At 41.0% G+C, this 24,282-nt stretch overlaps 1 protein-coding gene across 1 annotated transcript; it reads right to left on the reverse strand.

Annotated features, from left to right (window-relative positions):
- Window positions 1–234: 234 nt before the first annotated feature.
- Window positions 235–23,861, reverse strand: sacs (sacsin molecular chaperone). The gene is made up of 10 exons (XM_083985181.1): window positions 23,721–23,861; window positions 23,372–23,480; window positions 22,167–22,317; window positions 19,366–19,456; window positions 19,203–19,288; window positions 17,957–18,068; window positions 17,547–17,693; window positions 15,517–17,002; window positions 14,839–14,930; window positions 235–13,160 (listed from the first exon to the last, which is right to left on the reverse strand). The coding sequence occupies exons 2-10, from the start codon at window positions 23,392–23,394 to the stop codon at window positions 1,606–1,608; spliced, it is 13,743 nt and encodes a 4,580-aa protein (XP_083841307.1). The 5' UTR covers window positions 23,395–23,480; window positions 23,721–23,861; the 3' UTR covers window positions 235–1,605.
- Window positions 23,862–24,282: the final 421 nt, after the last annotated feature.

Raw genomic sequence — 24,282 nt, forward strand, 5'->3', positions numbered from 1 at the left:
CTAGACCATGAATGGATAGTGTCTTGGGCATAATTATACTGTAGCTCTGTGGTGCACTCTAGTGGATTTGCTTTGCTTTGCCACCAGGACCCACACAACAGAGGTTTACCTCTGCCACCCACAAGCCAAGATAACAAATGTTCTAATCTTATTCAGAAGATGTGACTTTGGACAAATTTGACACAATTTATTTAAGTGGAATTTATTAGGCCTTCCTATGGCACAGTGCACATCAATATGTATACATGTACATAATACATGATACACAAGTACTCCAAGGTGGTTTATCCAAGGAGACACCTTCAGCTGAGTCACCTCAAGCTTGAGGTGCAATAAGACAACAGATACCAAGAAGCACATTTGAAATTATGTTTCAAAATGACATAATATGTGGTCAGTATGTTTTTTCAAATAAAATGGAAAACAAAGCTGTAAAAACACACAAGCACCACAGTCTGATGTTGTTCTATGTTCCTTAAACCAGAAAAGTTCAAATTACTAAAAATGTATGAACATAGTTTCATGCTGACAAAAGTTAACATGTTAAGGGTTGTGCCCAGATTATAGCATATATATGGCTCTTTATTCTATCACACCATCTTACTGAAGATTGCCAAACAGGCCATCACTGTAAAGAAACAATATTTGAATGACTTCTTTAAGCATAAGCTTGGCTGCAGCTGTCATTGCCTCATCCAAAACCTCTGTAGTTATCAAAGCAGACTTGCTATTTTTAGGGTACACAAATGGTTCATAGGAACAGATATTAATGCAAAAGAGTCAACTAATGTTACTGTATGACGCACAACAAACATTTAACATAGTCAAAACAAAACATCCCCAATGAAAAAAACACAATTATTTTTAAAGTAACATAAAGTTTCCCATTCACAGCTAGATTCTCCGGAGTTGCTAGTGTGACACAAGCGCTATACAAGTGCAAGTGTGAATACATGAGGAGTTTCAAAAAAGTGCTTTGTCCATAAACAAGTGACTGGCTATGTTACAGAAAATTTACAAATTTACAGAAATGATATGAAATCAACCATTTAAAAAAAGTAAATTTACAGACATGATTGTATTTCCTTGCCTTGCTGAGATCTTGCAAATAGGACATGTTGCATGAAAGTAACTGCTGTAGTTTGAGTTTATTTTTTTCATTACAGGTGCAACCTCTATGTAGACTCAACTGGTTTTCTGTTGCAAGAAAATATATATATATTTCTTTTTTTAGTTATAAAAGACAAAGTAAAAAAGCAGCATTTTTTTTAAAAACTCAAAGCAAACAGGTTCAGTATGGGGACTTTGGTAAACAAAAAGTATTGCTGAGGCATTTGTTTATACAGCATATGCAATTTTTCTTTCACATATTACAGCAAATGTATATTTAGACAGCAGTTATGGGAGCCATTCATTTATTTACTGTGCATGGGCCACAGCACCACCATCACAGGTAGAAACTGCATACCATAAGCTGCCAGCTGGACAGTTCTACTTTATTCAAAGTGATATACATGATCTCTATTGCACGCAGCCACGGATATCCTCTATTCCACTGAGGATCTATGCATATTGTAGTTTCATTGTCATCTTTTGACAACAGTATTATATTTTTTGCTGCACAAAGCTTTCAAGCTTAATGATAATCCGTGCAGTACATTCCATCACTCTCATTGCTACCTCTGACGTATATCTGTCATTGGGAATTTGTGGAAATGGCAATAGATCAGGGTACCGAGTTCTCAGGCTGTCCACGCCATATCCTTCCAGGATCTGGACATCATTGGCAAGACCTGTTAACTGTGTGCTGTACTCCTCCACTTTTTGAGCCAAAGCAGTTGGTTTTACATCTTTGTCTGACTTTCCTCTGACTGCATAGTCTGCAGCTATCAATGCAAGCTTTGTGGCTAGGTAGCATTTGAAACAAACCCACTCATTGGCATTTTTATGAAGATCATTGCGAGCAGCAGAGTAGTTTGCTCTGGCTTGCCTCAGCCACCTGCGGGCCTCCACAGGGTTTCCAACTGTCTTGAAAGTTGGGGGCACAAAGAAACGATGAGAATGTGATGATGAACCTGCATAGCTTGTATTATGTTCCCTGAACTGCTGCTTCTCTGACTTGTGACTTGTTGCTTCTTGATTCCACGATGAATAAAACCTTTGAAATGAGAACTTCTCTGATTGGAACCGCGATGATGATGTGGAGAAGGATCTCCTAGAAGCTCGGTCTGTATTTTGCTGATCAGCCAACGACTGTTTCTCCATCCTATTGATCTCATTCTGCAAGTGCTTGAAGACTTCTGTTGCAATGTCCAAATTCTCAGCATTTTTGTCTGGATGCCACTTCAGATACAATCTGCGAATGATCTTCTTCCTTTCTGTTTCAGGAAGCTTCCAAGCTTGTTCAACAACTAAGGTCACTTCTTTCAGGATCTCAGGCAATGCATGAAGTTTTAATTTTTTTGGCGATTGCTTTTGAGGAGGGGGTCTGAGGTTTTCTTTACCAGCAAAAAGGGGATGGACCATTCGTAGACCAGAGGAGCGACAGTCTGGGCTGGTAGGAGTTGATGGGGCACTTGTGTCTCGAACATGGGTGTTTTCATCGTGTCTTGAGAATTTGTATAAGTCGAGGGAACTTACTATTTTGTACTCACTATATCCAATATCAATCTGAAAGCATTTTCCAAGAAAGCTTGTGTTTTCCTCTTCTTCTCTTTCTACCTCTTGAACAATGATTGCGTATGTATAGGTAGGCTGGTAGGACCCATATATGTCTCCTCCCTCAGAGTCTACAAGATAACCCACATATTCACCTGGATAGAATACATTCATTGGATCCATAAGGAGTGTGTGATGTATCTCAGCTGGTATGGGGGTCCCAGGGAGGGGCAGCTCAAGCTTTGAAGGCTCTGTTGAGTCATATTTAACACCAAGACTGTCCAGCTTCTCTGTGATTCTGTAAATGTCATTGCAGCCCAACATGGCAATAAGATAGGATGTGTCAGAAATCAAATTGTCTGTAGCAGACTTTAATGTCATTGCCAGTGCCAATAGGAAATTAATGTCTTTACTGTCTGAATGCTGAATGTAGAGATGTATCACTGCTGTCCCATACCTCTTGAGGAAGGCAAGTGTTTCACTACGGCTGTGAGGAATGGGACTACATCCTTTCACTCTTAATGTTGTCTGGAGTTTCTCAAAACAAGATACTTTGAGTCCTTCACAAAGTGCTTTGCAGAGACGTATGGCTTTTTCCTCATTCACAAGGTATGCATTGTCATTCTCATGTTTCATTATTCTGATCAGTCCTGTGATGAACTGCTCGGATGACAGCAACAGCTGAAGGCGACCTTGAAGTGAGCAAAGAGCTCCGAACTGGCACATTCTTGGAGAATCCTCATCAAGTTGCTCTTCAAGAATGCTACTCAACAGTCTGGGTCTTAGTTTCTGTGGAAGTAGCATGATCAGCTTTGTGTGAAAAGAATGATCTTTTCCTAGATAGCACTGACTCATGTCCACGAGCATCTGAACTCCAACATTACCCTGAATTCTGCTCTTGTAGTGCGGGGCATCATCAAACACTAAACTATTGGATTTTGCCAATCTACCATCATGACTTGGCAGATAAAACAGCAAGTCTCTGAGACTCTCCAGGTCTTTGCGAATTTCCACTGGATCATTATGTAGAGACTTGAACAATCCTGAAACAACCCTTTTCACAGTTCTCATTTCATTTGGGTCAAGCTGTTTGCCCTCTGAACTTCTGTAAATTCTCCACAGTACTTCAACATACTGTTTGGTAGACACAACATCTTCTGTACCAAGGAGTTTGAAGAGCTGATGAAAGGTACCAAGTTCTAGAGGCAATTTGTACAAGTAGGGTTTGAAGTCAGATTCATTGTCCAGATTAATGACAACTTCTTCAGGTTTCAGCAATTTCCAACCATCTTCAACCATGACAAAGGCCACCCCACGTAGCTGGTAACGGAAATCTCTTTTATCTGCATTGAGGAACTCGTAGGTTGACCTTAAAACTTTGTTTCTGGTTTTCACCATTTCATCATCTGGACTAGATAAGTTGCAGATGTTCTTGCAGTTGCTTATGACTTTCTCCAAAGGTGGGTCCAAGCTGACACCTAACATGTTAAGCACTTGGTCAAGTTGTTCCTGTCCAGTGAGAGTGCTCCCTTCCTGGTCCTTTATACTTGATGGAGTACCTTTCTCTGGAAGAATTGGGCAGGATGTCCAAAGCAAGTGAATAACATCTGTTTGCTTGAATTTTGGATTTACCTGGGACCCACTGAAACGAATCAGAGGAAGTGTGCCACTCATCTCTTGGTACTGTGAATGAAGCTTGATGAGTTCTTTTGGTGCTCTCTCAGGACAGAGGAATGGTATCATTGAGAGCTCTTTCAGAAAAGTACCGTGGAACAGGTCTGTCCTCTCTTTGAAAATATGGTTCAAGAGAACATCAACTATGATTTGCACTTTTTCTTTGGTCCAGCTCTCTGTCTGGGCTTTGATGCTGACTTCTTTTGCAAACTGAAGAACTTGCTGCTGGGAAATTTCGTGCTTGAGACCAATATTTCTCAGAAAGGTTATCCATGAGGTGAGTAGCAATGTCCCATTCTTTGGTTTTGACACTTGCTCAACTTTCTTGAAAAAGTCACTGGGTATGAATGATTTAGCAGGTAGCATAACTTCGAACACTTTAATTGTCTCATCATAGAAGAACTTGGTTGGCCTGAGTCTGTTTGTGAAGTCAAAGATGAATGACAGTCCCTCCAGTTTCTCATAGAGCTGATCTTTCATCTCACATGATTCTTCCATCGACAAAAGTCTCTCTTTCAAGTAGACAATGTGTTCAACTTTGGCATCATAGGACAGATTCTCAAACCTTGGCAGGAGATGTTGAAGGTAGACTTCTAAGTCATCAATTGGCATACAGCCAAGAAAGGTATATAGGTCTTTCAACTGTGGACAGTCAGCAAGAAAGGCAAAGGAGGCTGTGTGAGTCCATTTGTCTATGTCTGCCGTAGGAATGCTTTTTGCAAGGACATAGTTTGCCCCATAGTTTGCAATGCTGATGTACCTCCCACTAACTGACTTAAAGCATGGGATGAGTTTCAGGCTCTGTACATCCTGTTGTGTGAGATTAGCCAAGTTGCAGTTGAAATACAACAGAAGAGCCTCAAAGTCCTTGTCAGTTAGGTTCGCTTCTTTGAATGCAGATGTCTGAATCATGTACTCCACAGCTTTCAGAACACTTGATGGATTTTCAATGTTTGCTGTGTACTGTGCCAAAAAAGGCACAACTGGACTCTCTTTGACACACATTTTGCTCACTGCAAGCTGAATGCACCCTGCTTTCATTAGGGTGTGGAAAACTTTGTCATTTTGGCCATGTGGAAATATGGCTATGTTCATCAAACTCAGAGGCAGAAGCACATCATGCTCAGGCACAACTATCTTTTCTCTTGCCATGAATTTGATTCCAGGTAGCAAAGCCCAGTCTTTCAGAATGTCAAGCACTGTGTCAAAACTGGGTTTGACATCCATCTGATCCTCCTTAACAGCAATATTTTCACTGATGAAATTCCACACATTCTTAAGCCAAGATTCACTTGCAAAGGTATCTCTCCATTTCACAGGGATCCTTGTTCGATACTCTCTTGGAAGAACAGACCCCAGTAGGTCACCAAAGCTGCTGATGTCAAAAACCTTTGCAGCTCCTGAGCTCAACAGGATGTCACTGTACTTGATGTACAATGTATTCATGAACATTTCTTTCCTCGATGAGATTAGCTCGTGATGTGTTGTCAGGAACTTTGGTCTCTTGGTATCAAATACCTGAAGCATGTTGTCCATTGTTAACAACAGAGGCAAACTGTCAATTTTGATTTCATCCACTTCTATGTCTTTGAAACAGTAGTCGAAGAGAATCTTTAGGTTATGAACTAGCTTGTAGGTGGACTGTTGGAGACGGCATGGAAGTTTTCCAACATGACAAGATGTGTCTGGTGATGAGAAAGTGTGAAGAAAGTAGCGGACATCCTCTGGTGTTACATAATTGACTGGTATCCCTGCATCCTGCAAGCAAAAGTAGAGATTTGCAGTCTCATCGCAACTGTGAACCAGGTTGAAACCAATATCCAGAAGCAGGGTTTTTAGCCTGTAGATGTTTTCGGCCACAGATTTCCTTGGGGTGATGTTGTACTCATTGTTTTTCAAGTGCTGAAGCTCATCTTGTAACAGATTATCAAAGAAGGCTCTGCCTTTGTTTGCTGTGGATGTATTCACCCAGGAAATATAAACAACAGAGTGCATGTCAGAGTTGTCAATTTGTGCTGCTCTGACTACTGGAAGCAGACGCTTCAGCTCAGCATGGATACTGTTGTACACTGCTTTAACTAGGCAGTACCAGTCTGGTTGTATATCAAGTCTGTTGACTGGGAAGAAGAAAATATATTTCCTCAATGTGTCTTTAACAACATGAAGTGGTGTTCCTTGTAGTACAGTCATTGTGGGATCTGGCCCTGGGAAGTATCGGCGCTTTAACTGAATCAGCAGTTCCACGCAGGCAGGAGCTATGAGGGATGTCATCAAATTGTTATTCCAGTCACTCCTTACACCTACTCCATTGTCATCTCTCCACAAGTTTCTTCTAGCTGAGTCTAGAGCAAAATGTCCATTGACATGAAAAGGTAAGCCAGTCTCCAGTGACAGTGGCAGAAAGCAGAAGGCTCTGTGGGGTTTTTTGTAGTTATGACTTACACATGCAGCTACCCCTCCACGTGGAAATAGAGTTATGTCTTCATTTTTGTGTGCTGAGATCACACCTTTTGAGACATTTTCAATGTTAGGGAAACCAGATCTGTTGCAGATCACCCATGTAGTCAAAGTTCCATCAGTGTCTTCTATGTCCATTGTGTAGGTTATCTGCTGGACAGGGATAGCAGTGAGCGGCTTCTTTTTGGTCACACTATCAATGACTGAGGCATGAAACTGTTTGCGTTTCAGCCTATCACCATCTGTTATTTTGGCAGTTACAGAATAGAGTACTTTTAGTTTTCCAGAAGCATTATCAATTTCACAGATTGATATTTTTTCCATGTGGTTGAGGAACATCAGAAGCTCTGCGCCGTCAGTTTTTAGCTTATCCAGAAGGTTTTGCACCATTCTGTCAGATGCAGGAACTGAACTAATCTCTGAGATCTTTGCCATATCTGTAGAGCGAATAGGGAATCTGAACATTGTGCTGCGTTCTAACTTAAAATGAGCACCGAGGTAAAGATTTAAAACATCTGAAAACTGAGATCTGAAGTCAGAGTCCAAGTCTCTAAACATTCTTCCAGGACTCACAGATGTAGCCCCTGGTGCATACTGTGCATGAGGATCAAAAATGCACAGAATGTCATTGTTTGAGATGAAGGATGGGCAGTCAGTGATGTGATAGACAGAGTTGAATCCTATACCATACTGACCAGTTTTGCCTGGATTTGCCTCTTTTGTTCCTCTTCCAAGATTCTGTATGCCTCTGATATCATCCTCTGTGAAAGGCTGGTTGTTATACACACACAGTGCAGGCCCTTGCATTGGAACCCATTTATCGTCAAATATCCTGTCTGTAGGGTGTGTCCTTGGATCAAAAACAAAGTAAATTTCAGTTGCTTTGGCATCATCTGCATTTTGAAGCAGCTCTTTTAGCATTTCTTTTTCTGATGGGTAAGCATTGAGAATACTCTTAATTCTGCTTGTGAGTTTTTCTTTCTGTCCAAACTCACTTCCAAGCCGAGTGAAGCAGACATTTGAGGCATACCTCTCCAAGGCTTTGTGACGTTTTGGGATTGCTCCTAATTTCACCGCAACCTCTCTTGGAATATCCCCGTGACAGTATTTCACAGAAGAGTCTCTGACCTTGATCCAAGGGCAATCATTGTAGCATAGCGATTTTGATGGCTGCAGTGTCAGATTGGAGTCAGGTAACAGAATCCCACCATAATTTGCCTGGCAGTATTCTTGGTTCTTGTCCCGTATCCAGCTCCATATTCCTTCACTAATAATTCTGCGACACAACTGGAAATTATCCTCAGTGAGTGCCCGTCTCCCACATTCCTGCTTCACAGTTTCAAGGACTGCTGAGAAATCTTCAACTGTAAAGCTAGGCTGTACCCCAACATTTTCAAAGAGCTCGCGACAACTGTTTCTGTATTTGTTAGGGAGCTGATAAAGATGAGGAGCTGCATCAAAATTCAGGTGGAATGCAACTTTGGAGGGATTGACATATGTGTTCTCCACTAGGATGGAGTTGAATGCTTTCAGTTCCTCCTTTATTTCTTCTTTTGCATTTTCAGCCTGTAGCATTTCTTCATGTATATACTTGTAACAGGCATTTGTTATGTTTTCCTGATACAGTGTGACACCATCAAATGATTGAGAGAGTTTTTTGAGCTGACTGATGACCAGTCCAACTGAGGGCTTCCTTATCAGACCAAGGCAGTCTTTTACAGCCAATGACATTGCACCACAACCTTTGAAAGATGGTGAATTTTCATTCAGGATTGGCTTCATCAGACAGACTGTGTCCTGATGTTCAGTTGTGAAGAGTTCTCTAGCAGAGAACATTGTGGATGGGGAAAAGTTGTTCCCATGCCATGGTAGTGAGAAACCTGCAGGTCTTGTCAGGAATGGAAGGAACTTGATGTCCTGTAGCTTCTCTAGGAGCTCAGTTGCTGCAGTGTCTCTCATCTTCAGTTTCTCATCAATGAGACTGAGTAGGATACTGCTGCGAAAGCATGCAGCTGCGTGATCACTTTCATTAAGATCAACAACAGACTGAGCACGTTCAATTAGGTCTTCCCATGACAGGTCATCTTTCACCATGCCTAACTGCACCAGTTTCACTAAACACACAGGGTTTAGGTAGTCCTTAGAAGTCCCTTCAGGAAATCTTCCATCATCAGTGCTGTAGAGTTTGGCAACCCGTCCCTCTGGGTGAATAAGTCTGGAAGGCAAAACAAGTTCCTTGTTTGGGCCAGAGCATGGGATACAAGGAGTAACCCTGAGTATTGATGCAAAATCTTCCAGTTTCTCGTTCAAAACATAATGCATCAGGGGGTCTCGAAGCTCTCTGTCAATTTCCTGGATGTGAGGAAAAAATACATCTGAAAAGAACTCCTTCTCAGTCAGAGTATTTTCCATTAACTTTCCTTTACATCCAGCATCATCAAATCCTTCCTTCACCCAGTCAGGCAGCTCAACAGCACAGAGGTTTTGTGAGCCACTCTTCTTGAGGTATTTCAAGAATATCTTGAAAGCAGCAGGACCAATGTCTGGCCTACAGAGTAAGGCATCATCAAGGAATCTGACATACTTGATTGACACCCAGGTTTTGCCATCTGAGAAAACATTTGCATGCTCACTGTCACCCCCCTTGGCTATTTCTTGGTATACACCCTGGCTAATCAGTGTGAAGTCATCATGCACCTGACTTGGATCTGGCCATGCTGCATAATAGTTGTAGTCAAGCAGTTCTCCACTTTCAGCCATTGAACGTAGCATTGTGAGTGCTGCCAAATATGCCTGGACAATGACATGTCTCATGAACACAGAATTCCACTGTCCTTTGGTGTCAGTCTTCCAGATTTCTTTGCGGTTGGAAGTCACTGCAAAACAGCCATTAATATGCACTGGCAAGCCTGTTTTAATCCTGAGAGGTAAGTAACAAAAGACCTCTCCAACTGGCGTGGTGTTTGTCTTTACTATCCATTTGCGATTTTCTTCCTCTGAGAGCAGAACAGCAACTCCTCCGCAAGGCACTAATCCAAGTCTTTTTCCACTATCACTGAGGGAAAACTTGAGTGCTTCAGTTACATCCATGCATGAGCAAATGAGCCAGTTGGTGACCTCAACTGCCTTTGGGGGCATTTCATCTGTGAGCCTTCTTGTCTGAATCCCTTTAGCAGCCATCTCAAAGTACTGGTTGGGATCTTCCTCTGAACCTCTGAATAATGGGGAGTGGAGATCAACAATGCGTTTGAACACATTATGAAACTCTTCAACAACAACACGTATGATGCAGCCAGACTTGGGAACATCAGCTGGTACCTTGTTGGTGCTTGCAACTTTCTTCATAACTCTTGCTGCAGATTTCAGGATACTCAGAGGTCCGTATGAGGCTTTGGAAGACCACACACTTTTGTTGATGGCCACAACATCTTGTGCTCCTGCTGGATTTGGTTCCTCATATTTCAGGTATTTTAAGACCATGCTTCCAACATGCTGTGTGAACAGAATGAACCGATGGCCACATATGCTGAACTCGTCGACCAGGGAATAGATGTCTGTCGTGTTGTAGTACAAACTACTGATTTCACTGACTGAGGCCTCCTGCTCTGTTCTGAATGGTAGTCTAAACAGTGTACCACTGAATTTGTATGGGGAGTCCTGAGCAAGAGGAAGCTGGCAGTTGAAGACATTAATGAAAGGTTTAAATTGGTTGGGGAATTTTCTCAGCCTCTTCTGTTGTTTGCTCCAGTTGATTTTGATCCCTGGATTAGACCTGTCTCTGATGTGCTTGCTGATGTGATTGATGTTTGGGTCAAACATGATCATGAACTCTCTGCTCATTATGATGGGGATGTCAGTAATGTGATAAACTGAGTTGAATCCCAAGCCAAACTTGCCAACTTTGTCTGCTTCACATCTCTTCACTGATCCACCTAACCTTGTGATGTTCAGAAAGTCTGTATCTGAAAAAACAGAGTTGTTAAAAGACCATAGGGAGGGCCCGTGGCAAACAATCATACCAGGGTCAAGGAGATTCTCTCGAATGTCAGGGTTTTTTCTCATGTCAATGAGGAAACTGCACTCTGTTGCACTAGCATCATCTGCATTCTGAAGGAGCTCTTTAAAAATGTCTGCTACAGATGGATATTCCTCCAAGATGTTCTTTATTCTGACTGTTAGAGGTTCTCGTTGGCCTGATTGTTCAAAGCCAAGGTTCTCTGGGTTTATCAATCTTGTGCTCAAACACGGCACCTTCAGCCACTCCGCAGTTTTCATGGGGATGTCATCATGGACTAATATTATCGGCTCTGAGGCATCTTCGAGTAAATCATTCAAATCGTCAACCTTGATGTCACAGTAGGTGCATTCATGAATGGGCTTCATGGCTAATTTGTTTGGGTCCTTGTAACAAAGAATGGGCACATGCATGTTAGTATCCACAGTTATCTGGTTGTTGTACAACCATCTCAGGATATTGATCAAAAGCAGAATATCATGTTTGCTTTCCTCCTTGGTAATCTCTCCTTCACATCTTTGTCGGATGGTGCTGATAACTTCAAACACATGGCTTGGGACAACCTCTTCAACTGAACCACAAAACTTGAAAAGCTTGTGAAACTTTCTAATTGTCTTTGGCAGCGAGTACAGGTAAGGCTGCAAGTCTAGATCAGGGAGGGGTTTTAGGACTGTGTGGCCAGGTGATGAAAATGTCTTCCCTGTCCACACCCAGTCAAAAGGCAGTGATTTCATTGCTTCTCTTGCATCCTCAAGGTGAGCTTGCATGAAGGCATAAATCTCAAACAAGATCTGCTGGAACTGATACCAATCCTCTGTGGTGAATGCTTGGGATTTGTGCCAGTCATTCACTGCTTTCAAATGTTGCAACACTTGATCCACCTGTGGCTCTACAGTTAGTTTCAGTGCTTTCTTCATACCTGCAGATGTGTGTTCAACAAGTGCTACTGAAGATCCCACAAGCACTGCATGGGATATATCACACATCTCAGACAATGAGCAGATGTTGAGAGTATCTCCAACCCAGGCAAGGGATTTGGGGTAAGTTGGGGGTCTTTCTTTGCAGACAGGTACCCATTTCAGTTTTAGCAATGATGTCTGAGCATCAGCTGATTTTACCAGCTTGGTTTGTCTGTTAAGTATCTGCAGGAGAGTTTTAGCCTTTTTGATTATCAAGTCCCACTCAGGCTCATTGCTGCTTTGTAACTCTTCTATCTTCTTTGCCACATGAAGTACATCTTTTTCACTGAGCTGTACTTCATTCCTCAGTCCAAGTTGTCGAACTGAATGAAGAATATCAGGGGAGGATGTGAAAGTACTTGGGGGGAACCTGGTTTTCTCTTCCTTGTAGAACAGATTCTGTAAAATCTCCAGCCCAGGATCAAAGAGATCAGAAGCTTTAACTGACTTTCCACTGGGCAACTGAATAAATTTTAGAGCAGAAAGCCATCCAATCACAGATGCATTTTCATTCTTCAGAAACGCCAGATGTTTTAGGGCCCAAAGCATGATTAGGGATATCTCATCTGTTGCGTAGAAACCCCTCTCAATATCCTGAATAATAATCTTCAAACATTCTGTTGTTTTCACCTGTTCTCCGTTCAGCATCTTGATGAGGCGGATTGATTCCTCGTCAGAGCAACCCACAAGATTTACAGATAATTTCACATTTGGTGGATACTTGGCTCTATGATGTAATGCTCTAGCTCCTCTCAGTGATGTGAATGCTGAGGTGCCTTCAGGGCAGTTCCCCACTTTCTCAAAGATTGAAAGCTCAAGCAGGGTATGCTTTTCCTTCTCTGTAATGTCAGACAGCCCTGCAAGAAAGTGTCTGAGAGCAATCTTCTCTTTAACTGAGAAAGAAGAAACTTGGCTGGATAAACGTTGTGTTGCCATTCTATCCATAATTTGCAGGAGCAAACCGGGAGAGGAAGGATGGATGTAATTCTTTAGCAAAGGGTGCTGCAAACAGGAATCCATCTTCTTTATCACTACTCCTCCAAGCTTCTCCATGATGTCAATGAGGTTTTCAGAAAGCGGTGCCTCTTCCTCATCTGCAAGAATTATAGGGGATGGTGTTTTGAGACGTAGAAGCTTAACTAGGTCCATACTTTCCTCAAGTGGCACAAGTGGGATCAAAGGCATGTCTTCGAAACTACTTAGGTCTTCAGCAAAATTTATATAGAGATGCTTCCAAATCATTTTCAGCCATGAGACTGTAGGATGTTTCAACTCTCTGTTTCCAGGTTCCCACTGTACAATGAAGTCTCTAGTTGGCCAGGCTGTTGATAGGATCTCTTTGATGAGTCGAGCTGATCGTTCAGGGTTCAGCACTTGTAGTTGAGTGCAGGGTCTTCCTGTTTAAAAAACAAGGAATTATTAGTTGTTGTTTTTTTTTACAGTGGTTACTGAATGCTATTTTAAAGCTGACACAGTTACTTTTGCATGATGCAGGCAGCAATTACAAATGTTAATTTCGTAACAGGAAAAATGCAAGCCTTTTCACAGTTATTGTTGGGACTTACAATAGACCCATTTTTGTTTCACTTGAGGCAAGACAAGGCACAACAGGCTGTTTCTCAGGGCAGATGTCAAATCAAGCAAACGGCTAATTGACAGTTTTCTTTTCCAAAAATGAACATAAAATCAACCAAGTCTAGCAAGTGTTTTGGCACTAATAGTTAAAAAAAAACAAAAACAGTTTATTTATGAAAATTAGTATATTCATATGCAACATTTAAGACTATGTAATATTGCAGCACATATTGTTTAAGTAAACCATGCAAACACACTTGCATAAACCATGTTCTGTTCACACACGTCACATACACACACATACACACACAAACACAAACACAAACACAAACACAAACACAAACACAAACACAAACACAAACACAAACACACAATTTGTTAAATTGATACAAATATCCTGTCAATCTTGGGCCAATTCTTAGCATTTAAGTGCAGGGAAACAAGAACAAGTAAGCCAGTGGTAAAAAAGTGCACCACTTAATCTGCATAAAATACATCAGAGTGATGATGACTGAATGTGTTTTACCTACAGGGCTGAATTTTACAGGTGCTCTCTCACAGCCATGCATTAGTTTAGGTCAATAGTAAAAAGGTTGAGTATTTGACACACTTTGAAATACCTACCTGAGCACCCCCAAAGATATTGTTGCACTGTAATTCAAGTGACAAATTTTAGAGATTTAAGAGAAAAAAGGCCTGGGTCTGGCATTGGTAAATGGTCTGAAAAGTGGTAGTCTAATATTATCATCAAAGGTAGGTCCAGAGTGGGCAGCAGGATAAAGATATCTAATAGATGCAAAATGCTTAATGAACATTGAGCTACTGTAGACACATTGGAAGGCTATACAAAAATGAAATTCTTAAAAAAAATCCATCCACATCTAGATAAGAATGAATCGGAAATGGATGGCTTCACAGAAAACTGGGAAATATTACATTATGTTAATTCTTAATTTTAAGGTCAGAGGACAAATCTGCTACTTAATATATCTCCTCTGCCTGGCTGATAGCCCTCTTGTCAAAATCATGGCTGAGTATGCAGTGAGGGCAGTCAGGATCGAGTGGAATGTGTGGCACAAAAACAACTCTTCCATGAAACAGCATGCTCACTGTCTCTTTCTCTTTCTGTCTCTCACTCCTAAATTATCTATCTGCAGTGTACCACATTTAATGCCCTGCTGGCACTGCAGGAGTAAGGTGACAACAATACAACTAAACCCACATAATCCATCGTCATTACAGGGACCATGGGGATTTTTCCGTTTCAGTATGAGATACAGTTCTGCACACATGACCTTTAAAATCTGTGGTTGGATTCAGAGACTTATTATAAGAGCCTATACAAATTACAAATATTAAACTGATACTTTTGAATACAAGTCTTCTGGTCACTGTTTAGTTTATTTGCACACTGTATACATAAAACAATGAGAAGAGTAATTGTTTGGGAGTAAAGATATTTAAAAATACACAAATATATGTTGAAATGTGGTAGATTACCTCTGGATTTGGCTGCTTTCTTCAAACTGTCCATTACCAAAGGTTTAATGTTCTCCAGTATAAAACGACCCTCAAGTCCTGGATACAGAGATCTTAGGGAAAAGCAACAGACAGAAAAGACAAACTTATAAATTAAGAATCAGAATCAAATGTATTGCCATGTAAACTTGGTTATTCTATTATGAGTGAAATTCTTTTGTACTGTTTGTGTGTAATGTTTCACTGATTTGACTTGACGCCAAAATAAAAATTATATAAGAGTGCCATATAGCTAGGCTAAATTGGAATGTCTTCCAAAGACAAACAAATTTCTGTACTGAAAAATACTAAAAAGAACACTGAAAAGAAGATACACTGAGAGCTAAATTTATGTGAATGAGTAAAGGGAAAAATGTACACAATTCTTGTCAATCCAGTCTTTCCATTTGCACATAATTGTTGTTTGATTTTCACAAGCCAATCACACAATCAGGCACCAACCTTTCTTTAATATTTCGAAGCATATCTGAATGTGATTTTCGGATGTGAATTATTTTTTTTACCTTACAATTGGTCTTTGCAAGGCACAATTACTTTAAGGTGTACTTGCACCTGTATTGTTTGTGCTTAATAATTTCATATAATTAATTTCCCCCTGTTTAATTCACTTTCAGAGTAAAAAATTCACTTTATCTCTACCTGGGGCATTCTTCAGATGCAATGTATATGGCATCTTTGTCACTGACTGAAGATGAAAATGTTGTAAATGTGTCATCTTGCAATGGCAGGAGCTCCAGTCCTATTAGGTCGCTGTAATTGGCATCACGAAGCGCAAACTCCAGCAGTACCAGCTTCTCCTGTGAGGGACCATTGTGTTTGTACTTCCTGATCACCTGCCGCACCAAAGATGGAGTCACCTTCCTCACTTCAGTGGACTCAGCTGTGTAGGCAGCCAGGACAGAGTCCACGGCAACAGGTACTTTTGCCACCTGCATTCCTGAGGTTTGGAGGTAGTTGATTACAGTTGCTGAAATGTCCTCCTCTTCGTCCAGTTCTGAGAACACAGCCTGGTCCACCCGGATCCAGTTCTCACTGAGGGAATAGATTACTTCCTGCTGCAGCAAGTCATGAAACAGCGGCTGGAGAATAGGTTTCCAGCGGGACTTGATCTGCTTAGGGTTTGGCCAGGCCTTATAAATCCCTGGAGGGGACAATGGAAAGTCTTGGTCCTTTTTTGTCTGTACCCTTTTGATAGTCTCAGTGATGAGTGTGAAGTAAGCCCTGGGGATAACAGTGATTACAAGCAGCTCATTCCACAGAGCAGCTGGATCCCTCCACTGGTCCACCTCCCGCCACTTGATACTCCTACGGTTGTCTGTGAGACCAAAGAAGCCACTGACATGAACTGGAAGCCCCGTCTCACTCTCCTCCCCTGGGGGAAGAGGTAGGAAGCAAAAAGCCCGTCCTGAGAAACCAGATGTGGCACCTGTATCTTCTCTGTTTATCAAAGTAAGAGGCAGGGCAATGCCAATAGTGGGCATGAACTTTAAGTCATCTGCTAGGGAGTCCAACTCAGGACACATTCCTCTTCCCCCAACTCCATTACAAACCATCCAAGTTGTTCTCTGAGTCTCTTTAGCCTTTTCATCCTGAGTCTCTATGTTAACCTGGTAAGTGACACATGTGATGGTAGAACTGGGAACACCATTGCTGTAGCTGTCTATTGCCTGACCCAGAGTCTTAAGTGCATTTGGTCTTTCTAACTTATCATCAGTATTCTCAGTTGCTGTAACCTGAAACAACATGCGCTCTGTACCATCCGATTCTCGCACATGCAAGGAGATCTTCTGAACGCTCTTGAGGAAAAGCAGCACTGTGTCTGCATCTGCTTTGAAAGACTCAAAGAGCTCCAAAACCTTTTCTTTGTTGTAAATGTTGCCACTGAGCTGGGAGGGTTTCATGCGGAGCGGGAAGCGGAACAGAGTTCCAGGAAAGCTGCCGTCCTTAATGGTTTTCTCAGAGCTCCCAAATATCCCAGTGTAGGGAGCAAACTGGTCAGCCAGCTCTGTGATCTCCTTAACGTCTGTCTTCAAGTTCCAACACTGTCCAGATTCATTCACTCCAAACAGCGTCTGGTGAGGATCCAGCATAGCAATCTGGTCTCCACTGAATATACTGGGGACATCTAAAACATTGAGAAGGAAAACATGTAAATGTAAAAACGTTTATCACTTCATGAGGTAATAAATATACACATACAGTTACACACACCTACACCTAGAAGCTGTTCAGAGCTACCACAGTTTAACCTGCTAGACCCTAAGAAACAAGCAGGAGAAACAAGCACTGCTTTTTCACTTTTCATAGACAGATTAAATTATATGTTTTTACTGCTATACATATTTGAAGTTTCAAAATGAACATTAAAGACAATAATAGCTAACTTTTAACACATTATTTTTGTATTTTATTTCAAGTATTGTCTTTGATTCTGATATACAGTAAAAATGTGTTATTTTCAATACATCTTAAAGGGACATTAGCCTAAGTGGCAAAGCCTAAAATGTATAACCAATTAAACAACAACAACATTTTGCTAAGAAAATTGTTTGCACAAATTATTCATTCATTTTCATTTTTGAAGATCAATTCCACATGAGAAAATAGGTTGTGCTGTATGAAAGCATTTCATTAAAAAATGATAATTAGCATTTCAACATGATCCTCACCTGTAATATGATACACAGAGTTAAAGCCAATCCCAAATCGTCCAACTTTCAAAGGATCTTCTCTCTTCCTGCTTCTTGCAATCTCCTGAATCCCATTCCAATCTTCCATGGTGAACACAGCATCATTATACACGTACAAGGCTGTTGCTGCAATACAGGTCAAGTTAGAATCACATTAGTGTAAACATTTGACCATAGTGCAGGTACAGTTACATTTACAATTAGTAATAATGCATTATTTCAATAATCTCTGCAACAAAACTTGCTTGTCTATTTTCCAGGTTTACAGGGACAGAGCAGAGGATCAGACAGATACCTGCCAACACTAAACGCTTGAGTGTTTGCTTTCCAATGAAATAACAGTGTCACTTATCACTGGGCTATCCTATAAGTAGTTATTTACTACTAACCTTGATGCTGAGCCATGTCAGGTGACCACAGTGACTCCACTCCATACTCTGTCTCATCATACATGAACTTGACTTCAGTGGCTCCAGCATCCTCTGCATTTTGAATCAACTCCTTCAAAATAAAACACAGAAAAAACATGCATTTGTGAAGGTAGGGTTTTACAGTGAAAGTTCACAATGACATCAGCTTTTTGGCCGATGCTTCTTTTTTTTTTCCATATAGCATTACGGTGAAATTAGAGCATAATTAGAGTGAATTGTTTAAGTGGGACCTCAACTCTTTACCTTTGCAATGTTGCTGCATTGTGTGGTATTACAGCTCATCTCAGCAAGTCAATTCAAAATAAATCTATGTCCTTTGTTTTTGTGCAAGTTTGACATATTTTCTCATTACAAATCCCATGATGCTGTATCTTTCATTATGCACTGGAGAAAGGTTTCCATTACAGCCAGTTAATAGGGTTCTCGTGAGTGAGCTCTTATAAAACAACAAAGGACAAATGCAATTATGGATGAAAAACATAACACATTTTCCTGTTCGTGCTGATAAGCACAAACAGGCCAGGGGAGATAAAGAATAGAGTCTACTTCTTTGTAAAGCCACAGTTAGCTTAAATATAATCAAACGTCATGTATAGTGAAAAAAGTTTTTAAAAAGGGCAAACTAATATCTTTATTAGCCTACAGACTTAAATTTTATCTTAAAAACATTCATTGTTAACTCTGCATAACTTTGGTGGATGCTAAATGTTCAACAAGGGTGTCAGTTTACTTTGAAAAGTGGTGGGGACAATGACCATGACCCCCCCCCCCCCCCCCCCCCCCCCCCAGACTCTGGTCTCCTAGTGGACCGGGCGGGTCTGGCTCCAAGTTTGAGCAAATAAATGAGCAAAGACGTGACAGGTGTGGCACGACAAGCTGGGGATCAGCTGTGATCATTGAATTGTTAGACTACACTACAGTAGGTCATTTCAATTTGCGCATCTGTGTTTTTTCCTTTTTATTTTTTTAATAACATTTATATGCGGATCGAGAGTGAGTGAGTGAGCAAGCACGAGAGAAACAGCGGGTGCAAGATGACTGTTTTTTCGTCATTCTTCATTAGGATAATGTTAAGTTAATTTGGTGGTGGGGACAAAATTGTTCTTGACAAAAAGTGGTGGGGACATGTCCCCAGCGTCCCCAGCGTAAATGACGCCTATGATGTTCAATAAAAAACCATTGAAAACAATAGCCTGACATTTACCTTCAGAATCTGTCCACCTTCAGGATACCTCCTCAGAATATCCTTCAAAAACTCAACTAGTGGTGGCGTCGTCTGTCCAAACCTCCCTGTAAAAGCCAAGACAGGTAAGCCTCCTTGTTGTAAGAACTGGTTCATTGCAGAGACACTGTGATTTTGGTCCTACCTCCGCCTTTCAGGCCTCTTCCCTCCAATGCCATAGATACCTCCGGGCTTCCCGTGGCCACCAAGGTCCCGATCTGCATGCTGTCATCCAGCTATAGAGGTTTGACATGGAGAATGGAGATAATATGTTTAATGTATACAAGCATTAGAAAGGGATCATAACTTGTTGTACATGGGAGGAATATGTAATGTAGAAATGTAGAGATACTGTATATTCTCAAATAAAGAAATTAACTTGCTTTAGGAGAGAATGGCAAATTTTTCTCCACTGTATCTGTCATAAAACACTTTGAAATCTCACTGGGATTGAATGTCACTTTTCCCCCCATCATGATTTATCAGGTGTGCAGGTTGTGTCTCTTACACAACCTACACACAACTCTTTTGAGCAGTGTTACTGCAAACATTACTGTGATCTACAGTTTTTCCTAGTGTCTCTGTCAGAATCGATGCAGCAGGGAGTCGTCACCAGGCCTGATACTGCTGCCACTCCTACTGTTTGAGGCTTTTCAAGGTGACACTGTGACCCACTGCACTCAGCAGTCTTTGCACATCAACATGCCATCTGGCAAAGTGGACTCTGCACAAGCAAAACCCTCAGTCATCACTCTCATCATGGCCACTGCACTATGCAATAATCATTCATACAGTTCAGGTTGAGGGACTTAAAGTCTTAACTGTCTTATTGGTGGTATTGTTGTAAAAAGCAATGTTTTCATAGGGATGCCAGAATTCCTCTCAGGCCAGTACCACACCTTATTGTCTCCAACAACCTCAATAAATTTTAAGACTACATCCCATAATGGCATGGGCTCAAATTAGAATAGCAAATTTTAACTTGGAAGTGATTGTTGTAAATCAACCTTTAAACCTGTGAAATATATCTACATGAGACGTTTGTACAGGTGAAAACATTGCTTACAAGCTATCTTAGATGTTGTAATAAGTAGAAACAGTATATCTTGTTCCTAATGCATTTAGCTTTCATCTCAAGAATAGAGAGGACGTTTTCCTGTCGTAACTAAAATATATGTGTAGTCATAGAAAAGTTTAAAGTGGTTTTCTTCATTTGGCCTCTGGATGCCCATGAAACTCGCAGAGAACAAGCTAAACTTTACTTTCAATTTCTTCTAAAAAGCATACCACTCCTCTGCTAAGTACAGCGTCTGGCATAATGCCTCATCTGTCAGGCTGCTGCTCTTTATTAATTGTATCAGGCAGAACAAGAATGTAATGTGAAACCTAGACTTACTTAAGGGGAACAATGTAAAATCTATTTTTTTTCTACTGGAAACCATTTCATTTTACAATATTTACAGAACAGAATTTAAACATTCATTCAATGTGACACTCTGAACTACAGAACTTGACCTTGCAGTACATGTGGTATTCATTTGTGTGTGTGGCTCAGTCACAGCTAATTTCTGCATATGAGATCAGGGAGGACTTCCGAGCACTGACCACCACCTGGTGCTTTCCATCTGCCAGGCCCCCCAGACATGGGGTCAACTCCAGAAATATTAGCCCATACACTGACAAACAAAAAAAATACCAAACAAATATCATACAGCACATTTAACTACCACAACGGTAGCTAATTTATCAAATGGGCATGACTCACATTTCTGTTTGTTTAGCATAATTACATACCTCAATTAATAAAATTGGGTAACTGTAAAAACTGTAAAAGGTAGTAAATTACAATCAACAAAACTGCAGCATTAATGGTAGAAGATGTAGTATGTCTAAAGATGTTTTTATATGGCATTGGTATGACTTATTTGGTTTAATGTGCTAAAAATGCAGGAACTGAACTATTGTATTGTTCAGTCCAGCGATGATGAGGTGCCTAGTCATGTTGCCCACAGTGTGAGTCAGAATATCAAACTGCAGTCATCCAAACTGATATTAAATTACACTGCATTACTACTCCATCAGAGTGGTATGACAGACAAAGACAGAGAAACGAAAAAATAGATATGCAGCTATGTCATAAGATCAAAAACAGACTCAATTAATTCCTCACAGAAAGAACAGCATAAACCTGTGAGGGACACGCACAGCATCTCTAATAATGAAGGCACTGTTATCAGTTTATAGATGTCACTTAACTTGCCCCGCAGTTATGGCACGAGGTCATGAAAACAGGCCTTTTGCTGCTGGTAATTATCCACTCCTAGAAAAAGAAACCTCAGGTTGCCCTGTGGCAAAGCCAACACACAGAGTAGGCAGCAGGCAAACAAACTAAATGACCCTAATCAGTCTTCCAGCATTGACAAACCAAAGAAGAATATGTTGAATTCTAGATAGACAAAGACAATACTGTAAAAAAAAAAAAAAAAAAAGCACATATCCAGTGCAACAAAGAAATAAAGAATAAGAATAGTGCACAAAATCTACCCAAACCTGGCTTTTATGGGATGCCTGCAGTAATCAACACAGTATCTCACTTTTCAAACCTAGATTTTTGAGTTTTGTCTTTGGTTTGAACATACGGGGTCCTCTGTTAAAACATAACACTACTTTCTATGTTCTGCCCCAATGCTTTCCTTGAAGTTGAAGTTGGAAATCAGCAAAGTCCATCCAGTACATGAGAAACCAAGAATCAACAAACCAGAAAACCGAGAACTGAAAACTTAAAGCTATAAACAACAGTGGTCACAATGATCACAATGATTTGGCTGTTGCATCGCTAATGCAATATAAAGGCTATGTCCTTCTTCCTGAGAAAATGTTCAAACTGCACATTTTTGTATATGTTGGTGCTATGTTTACAGCTGCCGCAAACAAACAAAGACTTACCACTCTGCCATTGTGAGTCAGTCGTTGCTCCTCAACTGGGAGATCTGTCTCCTCATAGAGCAACTGTTTAACATCTTGAACAGATGTGGAGGGAGAGACCTGGTATGACCTTAGGCCAATGTACTCATGACGGACTGTCACCCATGGCAACCTAAAAAGTAAAGTCAAAAGCAGAAATTTGCTCAATACTTGTCAACGGCAACAAATAAATCACAATGGGAAACATTTAATTGTGAGCTGTTTTTATTGTTAAGCTTCTGTTAATGTCATCTGTGCATATGACTTCTTCCAAAAGATATGGATTTTAATCTGTGACTTGTCGTTCATATGGAGTACTCTCCAAAGAGTGCACTGATAAGGCTGAATCACGGTAGTGTATCAGCAGAGAAAAAGGGGCCCTCAAATTTGATCAGTGCTCTAGAGGACACAGGAGCCTTGCTTGCAGCCATTATTGATCAAGGTTTAGGTTTTGAAGAAACATGAGAATGGAAATGTGTAAATGTCCATCTGGTAATGGTCCATTAGTAGCAGTTAGACATGTGTGTTAAACTCTAGATGTTGATTTTTTGTCCCCCATATCTTCTGACACAGCCTGCAGTTTTGCTGCACTGAGGGCTGTAGGGTGAGAGGTTATGAAAAAGTAAAACCTTTAAAAATGTTGTAAGGGACAAGAATATTGATCTCTTTCTCAAGAGAGAGGTGCTATTTCCCATCAGCAGGGTAATTATCTCTGTCATTTTGTTGCTGGTTAACTGCCTCTATGATTACAGTACCACCACCACCATACTCTGGAAATGGACTGCACTGCTATTTGTGGGTATTTTAGTTATGTAAGGAAAACCTATAGGTTAGCGCCTGTCAACACCTTAACAGCAATAAAGCAAAAATATTTCAGCTTATTCAGCATCGGAGCACTTGTAGCCCATGCAGCCCATGCAGCTGAGTCCAAAGTGGTAGTCACTAAAGCTGGGATGGGTGTGGCAGCCAGTGCAGGATGGTGGGAAAATCTCTATAGACGCCACTATTCAACTATCTATGACAGTACACAGTTATAATGGTGAATAATGGAAATAATGTGATTTTTTTTAAATATATTTGTAGTAAATTAAGACAGACAGTGGGGTGCTGCAGGGGGGCTATCATTCCCTACCATTCAATCTGCTGTAATGCACACGAGAATATTTTAAAGCACACATTAAACTTACCACGGGTTTGGACAGGTGGCCATCTCGTTGCTGTTATGTGTCCCTGCACAGGCGAGTTCATCGGACTATCTCTGGCACTGGGCGCAGGGATACTCCACCCGGAACACAGCTAGGTGGCAAAACAAGAAAACCGTTACTTTGCTTGTTAAAACACCTGTCCGCGCGCTACAACTCTGTGGTAAACACATACATAACCTCGTTTGGCGTTGTATAAGACGCAGTAAGACCCATGAAATAAATAGTTGTTACTGAAGCCAACAGGCTTTGTTTTTCCCGTGTATCGCCGGTGCCGGGTGTTTAGCCTCTTTAGGAGCGTTATCCTGCTGCTATCCCAACTAACCCCACTCACTTGTATCTGTCCAGCGCGCGCCGTTAACGGTCCCCTCACAATGACGACACATCTCACGGTAGGTTATTGTTCTTCCCGGAAACAATAACAACAACAATGGCAAGTGACATGACCCTTTTCCTCCAACAACATACTGACTCCTTCAAAGGCGATGTTCTAATAATAATGAATTACACTGCGGGAAGAGAGAAGCGGCCGCGGACTCGAAGCGAGAGGGTTCACTCCCGCTTTACTTCCGCGTCGTCTTCAACTCGGTCAGGCCCAGTCTACAGCCAGAGGAGCCCTGCATTTTCTCTCGTGGCCTGGAAATCCTGGAGAGTGCACAATATGTCCGTAGAGTGGCCAATTTTAGATTTTATAACTCTATGTAACCGATAGACTATCAATGCAGTGACTGTGAGAATAGTTGATTATGCGCATGCGCAACGATGCCAATTTCTATTGCTCATATTAATAATTATCCTTGTTAGGTTTTAGTTTAAAACTTTATTGCTTGCTTACCTACTGCCTATATCCTGATGATTATGTATTTAAATTCACGCACTAGTGTCTATATTTTGAG

This window comes from Trachurus trachurus (genome assembly GCF_905171665.1).
Source record: "Trachurus trachurus genome assembly, chromosome: 13".
Taxonomy (NCBI): Eukaryota; Metazoa; Chordata; class Actinopteri; order Carangiformes; family Carangidae; genus Trachurus; species Trachurus trachurus.

Bases quoted from the DNA above. Each gene is read 5' to 3' on its own strand.
- sacs (XM_083985181.1), bottom strand. From the start codon at position 23,394: ATGGCCACCTGTCCAAACCCGTG. The intron at 17,694-17,956 runs GTTAGTAGTAAA...CCTGTATTGCAG, and splicing joins TGACATGGCTCAGCATCAAG to CAACAGCCTTGTACGTGTAT. The intron at 14,931-15,516 runs GTAGAGATAAAG...CTTTTCCCTAAG, and splicing joins GCATCTGAAGAATGCCCCAG to ATCTCTGTATCCAGGACTTG.